The sequence below is a fragment of the Aulostomus chinensis genome, chromosome 20 (genome assembly GCF_037954235.1).
Source record: "Aulostomus chinensis isolate RoL2024-O1b breed Wild chromosome 20, RoL_Achi_v1.0, whole genome shotgun sequence".
NCBI lineage: Eukaryota > Metazoa > Chordata > Actinopteri > Syngnathiformes > Aulostomidae > Aulostomus > Aulostomus chinensis.
Genome location: NC_141339.1, coordinates 12,192,329 through 12,203,734, shown reverse-complemented (window position 1 = coordinate 12,203,734; position 11,406 = coordinate 12,192,329). Strand labels below are relative to the sequence as shown.

At 40.6% G+C, this 11,406-nt stretch overlaps 1 protein-coding gene across 1 annotated transcript; it reads left to right on the top strand.

The window, feature by feature from the left end:
• Window positions 1-353: 353 nt before the first annotated feature.
• rsph3 (radial spoke head 3) lies at window positions 354-9,926 on the top strand. The gene is made up of 9 exons (XM_086189256.1): window positions 354-399; window positions 6,977-7,060; window positions 7,265-7,346; window positions 7,421-7,562; window positions 7,648-7,793; window positions 7,885-8,088; window positions 8,509-8,671; window positions 8,781-8,867; window positions 9,759-9,926. The coding sequence occupies exons 3-9, from the start codon at window positions 7,290-7,292 to the stop codon at window positions 9,836-9,838; spliced, it is 879 nt and encodes a 292-aa protein (XP_086045382.1). The 5' UTR covers window positions 354-399; window positions 6,977-7,060; window positions 7,265-7,289; the 3' UTR covers window positions 9,839-9,926.
• The last annotated feature ends 1,480 nt before the right edge of the window (window positions 9,927-11,406 follow it).

Genomic DNA, 11,406 nt, shown 5'->3' with positions numbered 1-11,406 from the left:
CATCCGTCTGTCAGAATCACCATAAATCAGAGTACACTGCTCACTGCTCAGATTACTGCGGCAGGAGCGTTGCAGGATTTTTGCAGAGTGTATCCAGCTCCTCAAAATCACTCACAGTGATGTGGTGTTGCAATATACGCAAAAATTAAGACAAGCGTTCACACGTCAGACAACAAAAACATGAACATCCTGTGCCACAAGAGATTAACCTTCCTTGTGACTAATGGTCGACCGATCGATCGGCCGGCCGATTAAATCGGCCGATTTTTGCAATTTTTTTGTAAATCGGCATCGGCCGATTATTTAATTTGGTCGTGCCGATTTTCAGTCAGGCACATCTGCGGGCAGCTATTTACCACCCGGCGCAGCACTGTTCATTCAGAACCAGAGGGCCAACAGGTAAGGCTTCAATTCTTATATTCCAATGTCCTAGAGTCATATATTTGCTCTCATTATAAGTTGTAATCTGTTGCTTCATTTAGCGAAAGTAAAAACAAATAGCATTTTCTGCTCAAAATGAAACGTTGCTAGCTCATAGCTGTCAAGACTCCCGTTTTGGCCGGGAAACTACCGTATTTCACCCCTCTTTCCCGCCCTCCTCCCGTATTAGTATTTTCCCGTAAATCTCCTGTATTATTAAAAAATAAAAACATTCTAGTGCCTCTCCAAACTGAATTCCGTCACTAGCCTCGCGAGAATTACCACCAGCAGTAGCCAGGGCGGAGTATCTAGTCCGCGGTCCGTGTAATGAACAGAAACATTGCCTCGGTCGCCGCCCGCCGCCCGCCCCCTCATTATAATGAATAAAGCCCCCCCCCAAACAACGCGCATTATAAGAAGTAGCGGGCCTTGCGCCGCGCGTCCCGTCCCCCCGGTCGGCATCGGAAATTTTCCCTTATTTTCTCGACCAAAACTTGACTTTAACGCGTTAATTTGTTTAATTAGAAAGAAAGCATGAAAACGCTTTACTTTAGTTTTTATTTCGTGTCGTATTTCCGAGTAATGTCACTGGGTAGCAGCGAGGGTCTCTCTCTATCTCTCTCTTACACACACACACACACACACACACACACACACACAAGTGTTGTGCGTCCTCTTATTAGTATGATATTTTAGCATGCCAATTAAGGACAATACTATAGCATATCGGACCAAAAAAATCGGCAGCTCATATCGGCCATCGACTGACTCTGACTTCTAAATATCGGTATCGGCATCGGCTTTAGAAAAACCCATATCGGTCGACCTCTACTTGTGACTAATCTTCTTTGTGTTCAGCCTGTTATATAAGCAACACCACAGGTCAGATTAAATCAATCTAAAGAGCAAAGCTATTTTGTTTTGCCAATTTGACAGTCGAAATGACGCCTCAAACTGTTCTGCCAGCTCTGTGACTTTTATCTCTCACGGTTTGTTTGTGTTTTTTACATCACAGTTACAGAGTGTTTCTTGTGCAGTGTTTCAAGATGCTAATTAAAAGCCATGATCTCCACAAAAGCCACAAAAGTCAGCAGGGTAGAAGGCAATTAGCAAGTTGCACGCTGGCGTGTTAGTTTCAACAATATGTTTTAACAATGAGCCGCCTTAGAACTCTGAGTGTGCGTTTGGTTCAACAGAAAAGATGATAGGAACAGACTTCGGGGGGTAGAAATGTACATTTTTTTTCACTGCATGCTGGAGAAAAGCTCTCTTCATCCTGTTGTCACCTCTATCCAGGTGGTAGGAAATGTGTACGCGATAGTATTGGCGAGCCTTCTGCTGATGTTGACATACTGCAGTTACAGTCTGCGGTTATCGTGGATGTAAAATGCGGCTGCAGATCAGCAAGGGAATATTAATGGAGTTGGATACGTGGATGAAGTTTTCTCTTCCGCACCCTTCGGCACAACAGAGCTCCACCTTGTGTCGCTAAGTTGTACGAGGCAAGGCAAGGCAAGGCAATTTTATTTGTAGAGCCCGTTTTCACAAACAGTTTGTCTCAAAGGGCTTCACATGGCATCATAACAACATCCTCTGCCCTTAGACCCTCACATCGACTGAGGAAAAACTCCATAGAAAACCCTTTTAACAGGGAAAAATCTGAGAAACCTCAGGGTGAGCAACAGAGGAGGGATCCCTCACCCAGGACGGACGGACGTGCAGTAGATGTTGTTACAGACAAGAAAACAGCAGTACGAGCAGTTTTGAGACTAGAGCCACGATTACCAAAGTGGGGCAGGTATGTGTATGTTCAGTGGCACATACAGGTAAATGGACAGGATACAAATAAGACACAGGATAAGAACAGAACAAACCACAAGTCACAAACGCACATATGTGAATGCAAAAATGTGCACTGTGTCCTAGGGATGTGTATCCACTAGGCCTGTGAACATTTCCTCCTAGGTTAGGGAAAAAAATATACCCATTTAGTCACCAATATGTTGGCTAACCCGTTCAAATAGGGACAAATGTTTGACGCAATGTCGCACCACAGCGATAAGAGCAGCAGAAATGGTTAGCAGGGGCAGTGCGACAGCTGACGACTGAGTTTCACCTAGACATGATTTGCTCCGATACTTCCAGTACCAGTACCTTGTCTAGTGAGTTAGAATGTTTGTTTCCGATGAGGAGTTTTACTGAAAATAGGTGATATAACAGTTGTGAGACAGATATCAAAAGGGCAGCCGACACTGATTGGATCGGTTATTCTGAACCCATAATTAAAGAGAGTACTTTCTTCCCTTGAGTGCCTGTCTCCACCTTCAGTGAGCATATTCGTATGTGTGTGTGTGTGCGCGTGTGTGTGTGTGTGTATGTGTGTCTATGTGCATAAATATGTGAACATTAAATGCTCTGAGTACCACTAATGTGCAAAGGTTTTATATATAAATTAATCTATTTGAATCTATTTATGGCAGCACTGTAGTGCAGTGGTGAGCACTGTCGCCTCACAGCAAGAAGATTCTGGGTTGCAAGCCCCAGCTCTTTCTGTGAGTCTCCATGTTCTCCCTGTTCCTGTGTGGGTTCTCTCTGGTACTCCAGCTTCCTCCCACGGTCCAAAGACATCAAGAGAGGACGAGGCTGATTGATACTCTAAATTGACTGTAGGTATGAATGTGAGTGTGAGTGGTTGTCTGTCTCTATGTGTTGGCCCTGTGATGGACTGGCGACCCGTCCAGGGTGAACCCAGCCTCTCACCTGAAGGCTGCTGGGATAGACAGAGCCCCCCCACGACCCTTAACAGGATAGTGGTAGAAAATGGATGGATTGAGTCTGTTTACATAAGAAACAGTCCTGTCAGATTGCTGGAGATCAAGTGCAGCCTATTGAAATAACTGAAAAGTGCATTCATGAAGGGGAATAGCAATCTAATGTAATCAACAATGTGACTTTTACTGTGCTGATATCTGTGTCGTTCTTTTGTGGTTCTCTCAGCTGAAACATAAGAGCAGTCTTTCTTGAGTCACGCCACCCACCTGCAGACCAGAGCTTTACATCCTCACTGTACAGTATATATCCAACCTGCATTTCTTATGACCATATTTGTTTTTTTTTGTTTTTGTTATTCAGCAGTACATTGGTTGATTATTTCTACTTGAATCCCAATTTACTTCAACAGCAAACAACATTCTGAAATATCTGAGTTGTCTTTTTGAAAGTTTGAGCATTGCAAGATAGCACGACTTGCCGGGGAAGAACTTTGATTGAAAATGAAACCCTCTCATCGTTACAGTGTAACCAGGGCAAAATAATGAGGCCAGCTGAGCACCACCTGGGGTCCTGAAATCCCCAGGAAACTGAATAACAGTTGCATTCCCCACACAGTGAACACTGATATCGAAAGTATTAGTTTTTATAACAACAACAAAAAAAAGTTTAAATGAGTGAAACGTTAATGCAAACTTGGCAGGGACACCAGAGTTAAAAAAAAAAAAAAGACTAACTAGTATAAACCACCTTTGAATCTGTAGTTGCCAGACACGGAGCCTCGCCTAGTAGGATTCTAGCCAAACCCACACTCTTGTACCATTGTCCAACACACCATCGCACAATGAGTTGAACAAGCGCACAATTAGCCTACATCACTATAAGTTAACCACTACCCTTAAACATGGCATCCAGTCCACCGGGCCTGGGGTGAAAAAGTTAAAACTGGTGAATTTAAAGGTGTATTAGGCAACATTTGTAAGTCTCGGTCAGCAGGTGTGGCTCTCCCTCTTCCTGCACCAATCTATTCTACTAGTTGTCAGCTTGACACGGCTAACCACCCAAGGTTAGGGTTAGCAGTAATAAGACCGATAATTCATGTGTTCCGTCTCGTTACGATACATTTCCTGATGTTGTCACACACAAACAACAAGATGAACCTGTCAGACGCTGAAGTTGCTAACTTGAACCATTACCATTGTGTACTTAGCAAACATTAGCTCACCCAACCAGCAGAACAGTGACGACTTTAACATGGCTTTTGTATCGTTTTTAATGAGCCAATAATTATCTTTAAGAGGACGTTTCTGAGCTGGAAAAAAAATCCTTTTCAAATTGGCTTTGCATGGAGATACAGTCGTCTATATCTAATATTAAGGAACAAAAGGGCAGACACTAATAAAGAGAAGGTTGAAGATGTGTGTACCTTCTAAAGTCAACATGTTACGAGTCAGATTTTGCACTCAAATACGAGATACGATTCAAGGGAAACACACGAGATGTATTTGGGGGGTTTTACTCTGGACTTTCAATTTGAGTCTTTAGCTGCCAGAATTATTTAGTTCCGAAGAAACAGAGTAAAATCATTGTGGAAATGGGAAAGATACGACTCTTTTAATTTGTAGAGACACTTGAAAGCATCACTTAGACACTAAATGTCTCTTTACATCTCCGTATTTAACACGATTTAATTTTTGTTGTTGTTTTTTTGTTTGTTTGCTGTTGTTCCGTTTTTCCTGTATCACTTTTATCGGTTTTATCAGTGTTTATTTTTGACTGTAAAAATAACTGCAATATAGCAATTACGTATACGGATGGATGATTCTGTTTGTGCCTGTAGAGACGGACAAAGACAAATGCTGTGATTACGTTGCTCTGTTGGTGAAGTGTGTGGAGGTTTGCCTGCGTTTGTTACGTAACTTCATGGCTGACAGTCAACGCTAATGAGACGAGGCCACTAACACGGTGGCAAGCAGACAGTTGATCCTTTAATGATGCGTAATGATTTGTGACAGCTGAGGCATACTCACCGAACGCTCACACAGAAATGTTGGCGCTGATATAAACAGTTATTCATTATTCTGCTTTAAAAAAAAATAGATCAAAACACATAAGGACCGATATGGTCTTCACTGATGAATAAAACACAGCTTTCATGAAAATGTTATGTAATAATCTGTTGTTTGGATCTTTAAAGAGGCAGCATGGATTGTTTAGTAACAAATCAAACATACAAATACGCAAAACTATGCCACAGTTACTGTAAGTTAGTAGTTTTCATGGGAATTCTTTTAAGTAATGTTGTATTGGGTTATTTAATTCATCAGAGTGGTGTGCTATTACAAAAACCTGTGACATTTCAGTCATCAGTCTAACGAAAGGGCTCATTCTTGCCATAAACAATTTATCATAAAATATTTCTATTTCCCTAACAGGCATTACTGTTAAACTTTTTTGTTTGGGCTTCAACTTTCTGCCTCTGTCCACTTAAGGCCTGTTAAGTGGACTGTTCACTGTTTTTAACGGTTTTAAAGGAAGAAAGTGCAACTTGTGGTGGTTATTTGGCCTCAAAGTTCATTAAACACACATGTGAAACGCACACAATCTATCTCAGCAATCAAATAGAGTAATAGTTTTTAAAGCTTGCAAACTTAAAAAAAGAAGAAGACACAAACCCTTTCTGGTGGTCTGTTTTGAGGATGAGGTGATGGTTTCTTCCTGATGTCGCCACAATACAGGAATGGATTTATACGGTATATTAGTATAATGGTCATTCATTTTTCCTCTTCGTCTCGTGTAAAATATCCTCATTAAATGCTTAATTAAATGGGTGAATGAGGCCGGGTTATAGAAGATGTACTGAATTGATGATTTTTGCAATGTTATTCTTCTTGAACAGAAGAGAAAATTTCCCCCCTGCACTTTGTAATGTATGACAGGCTTTTCATTGTTCCTGTATGCATTTTTGATATCGCCTCTTATGATTTGTTAAAATCAGTGGCTTGCACAGACAATCATATTACTGTTGCACTGACATCATCTTAAAGCTGTAATTTACATGATCATCTCCTCTTTTCTAAAACGTTGAAAATTCTAAGCCTATTCCAACTGTCATTCATACATGCAGCCTTTCCTATACGTGTTCCTGCACTAATTTCTAAGAAAATGTGTGCGAATGACAGCCAGAATCAATTTCCTGGGGGGGGGGCCGACAAACCGGGACATAGTCACACTTCAGGGAATATGCTGGAAAGGTTTTGTTGTGAATGAAAGCAGCTCATTACACTTCCTGGGTACTGTTGCTATGGCAGTTTGTATGCTCCGCTCCTAGCAACTGTGACATTAACTGGCTATATTAGCTTTACTTCATGGCTCTTCTTTCACAAAGCCAGAGAGCTTTACATGGATGTAACATTCTCTCAAGTCACCCCAGGGACGTCGAGAGCCGTTACAAATACAGGTGTCCTGCTGTAGAGCAGTATGTTACGTTTGTCTCTGTTAGCTATTTGTTAAAGAGAGCTAACTGCTAATGTTTAATGTTGCTAGCTACAATCCGTGCTAGGTTAAATGCTTAGTATATCCAAGCAGGCGCTTAAATCATTAAAGAATATTCACCACGCTGTCGTTTTAAATCTGCTCATTTATTAACAAGAGTTTTCAACGCTTAACGTTACTTCCTGGATACGGTTGCTATGGTAGCTTGATTATTCCTCTCCGCCATGTCATTAGCTAGCGATTATCTCAGCTGTGTCTGTACTTTTTAAACGATGGCTTTTGTTCCACATAGCCAGAGAGATTCAAGCTACAACTTCTCAAATCAACCCAGGCCTGTTGAGAACCGCTCCAAATACAGAGAACCTATCTCGGAGCAGTAAGTTCCATCTGTTTTTTGGTTATTTGTTTCAAAGCGCTAACTCTTTACTTATTTATTTAAGTGCAATTCCGAATGCAGCCCGTATACTTTTAATCTTTACATCCTGTATCATTTGTTTTGTCAGATTCAACATTCCCCATACCAGTGATTTGAAAACCCTGTGTCAGGGTTTGCAGTAAATGACCTCTGTTTTGTCTTTAGGTCACACAAGCATTATGGAAACATTATGTATGATCCACGTGTTGTCAGAGGAATCACCTGTGCCCCTCATGCCATACCAACTGTGAGTATGAATGTTGTTGGACTGTGTAGGTTTCTCTTCATCTGGAGATATGCACTAACATTCACCTGTGACAGACGGCCCAGGTAGAAGCAGCTGAGCTAGAAAGGCAGCAGGAGATCAGGAGGAGAGCTTTGGCTCGTAGAAAAGCCAAGGAGAAGCCCAAGCCCATGACCCCAGAACCCCTGCAGGGTAGAAAACACATCGATGTACAAACAGGTAAAATATTTCTCTTCTTAGGAATCTCTCATATTTTCATTTTGACAGCGAATTTGATATTTTGGATGAATTAATCTGTTTCCAGAACGTTATCTGGAAGAATTGAGCGACATTATACAGGTTACAGACATACAGTGCCAGACGGATGCTTTCCTGGACAGACCTTCAACGCCACTATTCATACCCGCCAAATCCGGCAAAGATGTTGGAACGCAAATCGAGGAGGGAGAGGTGGGGTCTTTTTGAGGATACATTTTTGATCCAGTATAATCGTAATGAATATTAAGAGAAGGAGTTTAAAATGTACATGCTTCTTTTGCAGTTGTTTGACTTTGATATTGAGGTGAAGCCAGTGTTGGAGGTGCTGGTGGGTAAAAGTGTTGAACAGGCTCTGCTGGAAGTCATGGAGGAGGAAGAACTGGCCCATCTGAAGTCGCAGCGAATGGCCTTTGAGGTGCTTCGAAATTCTGAGCTGGCAGAGGTGCAGCGACTAGAAGAGCAGGAGAGACGCCACAGCAAGGAAAAAGTATGGAAATTAAACCCGATTGCTAAAAATGTTAGTGTTTGTAATCAGATATTAAGCTTGAATCTTACATTTGCAATGCTGAAGAGGCGATGAAAAGTGTGTGGCTTACAGTCACCCTGACGAAGAGACTAGGTTTTAGTGTGTTATCCTGTGCTCTACTTCTGAGTGAGGCTTGATATCATTTCCTCTTTTAGTTGGGGGGGGGTGGGGTGTTATATAATTCTGTCCTTACAGTTCTTCGAAAAAACCTATCATAGATTATGAGTTTTTCCTGAAATCAGTCTTATCTGAGTTGCATATTACTGTTTTGTTTTGTTTCTTTTTTGCTCTCTACTTCATAGTTCTATCAATCAAAGTTTTGGGATGACAGAAATATTGTTATGTCGGAACAAAATTGTTTCAATATTTTTCTCATTTCAGATGCGTCGAATTGCCCAGCAAAAGGAGGAACTGGAGAAAGAGAGGGAGACTGCAGAGAAGGTTGCGGCCCGGGCGTACACCCGCCAGTACTTGGCTGACCTTTTACCGAGAATCTTTACCTCACTGAGGGGCCACGGCTACTTCTATGACACCGTGGAGAGAGGTCGGCCTTCTTGTCACTGCATTTAGCCTGACGTTTGCACTCAATCAGATCTGTCAAGTGGTAAATATGAATAAAATAACACCCAATGCATGTGATTTCTGATTTTCAGATATCGAGACGAATTTCCTCCCCTGGCTGGTGGATGAAGTCCACACATCTCTGGAGAAGAGATACATAGCAACACAGATGCTTGACTGTAAGGGATGACAGTGTTTTCAGCTGATTAGAAAGAACTTTACTGCTTTGAATCTACAGTAATACTGTTCTCAAACATTTTCAGCCATGACCCCCCCCCCCCGCCATTTTTCTATCCATAGGCAGAAAGATTATTTCCATTTTAGCTGTAGTTTTTTTTTATATATATGTAATTTTTTTTTTTTTTGTAACCAACTGCTCCGTCTTTTGTACTTTTTGCCACCCAAAGAAACAATATTATAAAGAAATACTTTCTCGTGGAAGAAGGAACAAGTTCTGTAGTAGCCACATTGTTGAGGGACTGTTTCATAGTTTTTGCTCTCGAATACTGAATAGAAAAATAACCAAAACACATTATATCACTTGTGTCTGAGCAAGAATGCAAAAAAACTGCTGCAACTAAAAGCTTTTATATCTTCTCACAACCGTTTGGTGACTCCCCCAGAAATAATCTCACGACCTCTCTGGGAGTTCACACCCATAAGTTTAGAAACACCTCATTGTATATTCATATTTATTCAGGAAAATTGACACCAGGTATTTGTTGTTGTTTTTTTTCTTTTTTAACAAAATAGAACACAGACCAACTCAGCAACTATAAGAGTGCTTGTTGGCTGTAAACACAAAATCATCATCATCATCATTACCAAATGTGTTTTTAAAAGCAGAAATCCCAGAAACCACAATTTTTTTTATCAATTGATTCTTAGATAAAGGCCACTTGTAGATTTCTCCCCAGATACAATCACAATTTTCTGAGTCGTTGGAAGTAACTCACTTATTTTAGACACTGCTATGCCCTCTGGTGGTTCTTTTTTAATATTGCATAGGTCGAAGATGTCAAGTTTATAGTAAAACGTGAACTAAAAACAGTTGATCTCGATTCTTTCAGCCATCATCAACGATGCCGTCCAGAAGAGGCTGGAGAGCTTCGCAGACCTGGAGTCCCAAGCAGCACAGTCTGACAGTTAGAGACTGTGAAATGGTGTCTTTTGAGACGGATCAACTCAAATAAAATTGGATTTACACCGTGCAAAATAAAAAATACAACTTCTCTTTTCTTGGAGGTTTTTACATTCTTTAAGTGAATGATAGATCCCACTCCCAGACGTACACTGGATCACAATAAACACAAACATTTCAATGCTGCGTGTTTCTTATACATGGAAATTATAAATAGCAGTTTTAATGCAAAGAGGATTATTTTGCAGGATGACGCTAAAACTACGAGGCATGTTTTTACCAAACTGGGGGGGTGAGCCAATGGACCAAAGAAGAGACGATTACATTTTGGGGCAGATCTTTTTTATATAGTACTGCTTTATATGTTAACAAAATAGAATATATATTTCTTTTAACCTTTTGGTTTGACTGAGGTCACTACGGTGGAGATATGCACTGTAGAGACCCCTCTTATTATTATTATAATACATTACATCACCATTACTACTCATAGCAGTCAAGATCATCGTCATCGTCGTGGGTAAAATAATGCTCAATGATAGCAGAGGGAGATTGCAAGGTAATCTAAGGCCCGCCTCCGACTGGCAGATGGGCAACAACCCGGTTGTCTTAAAAAATAAGGTGATCGCAAATTTATAACTGGAGAAAAGAATGTGGAGGGGGGGAAAAGTCAAATATGAATGTAGAAATACGATGGACAATATATCACGTGTTTAAACCACGAAGAGATCGTTAAAAAAATAAGGCCCAAACACTTAACATTTTAAAGAACCTGGATTAAAATTGTATTTATTTAATTCCAGGGCTCCTGCTTGTATAACAGGGATGGTTTTCATTGATATATTTCGAATAGGTAATTAGAAACTAATAAATATAACGAAGTAATGATTAGATCTAATAATAAAATAACAAAATTTGGTATGACTAGCTTGAGTTTTGAAGAAGAATTTTGAGAGCAGCTATGAGTGAAAGAAGTGCATCATGGGACAGGTTCGAGGAGATGAGTTTCTTCTAAAACAGCTTTTCATTTTCCAGTGTGTTTTGTCTGAACGTATGTGGACTGCAAAAGGAAGGGCAGGGTTAAACATCAGCGTTTCACAAGTTTACTCAGGGATCTTTTTATCATTTTGATAATAACATGAGGTGAGAACGGCCTCTCCCTCTCCAGCACGCAGTGTTTGTTCATCTTACCACATGTCAAAATAAAATACCCTCAAATACCAACTTAATCATGAATTCAATGAAGTATCAGTCAAAGGACAGGCGAGCGACAGCTTTAAAGCCTCAGAATAGTTCGAGGACCGTTCACAATTTACTATTCACGTGTTTAACATCACTCCAAAGATATTTTTCTCACCGTCCCGGAAGAGAAACGAGGTTAATGAAGGTCGTTGCTCTTGTTGTTGCTGCCTTCTTTTATTCATGAACATTGCTCATCCCGTGCAGTCGACTAGATCCAGGGAATAATTAAGTATTTCATTTAGTTGTGAAAAAAAACCCAAACTACTAATGATCAGAACTTATAGTCAACTTTTCTCATAAGAGAATCGAACCCAGCCTCAAATATTTTCATGTAT

Bases quoted from the DNA above. Each gene is read 5' to 3' on its own strand.
- rsph3 (XM_086189256.1), top strand. From the start codon at position 7,290: ATGTATGATCCACGTGTTGTCAGAGGAATCACCTGTGCCCCTCATGCC. The intron at 7,347-7,420 runs GTGAGTATGAAT...CACCTGTGACAG, and splicing joins CCCCTCATGCCATACCAACT to ACGGCCCAGGTAGAAGCAGC. The intron at 8,868-9,758 runs GTAAGGGATGAC...CGATTCTTTCAG, and splicing joins AGCAACACAGATGCTTGACT to CCATCATCAACGATGCCGTC.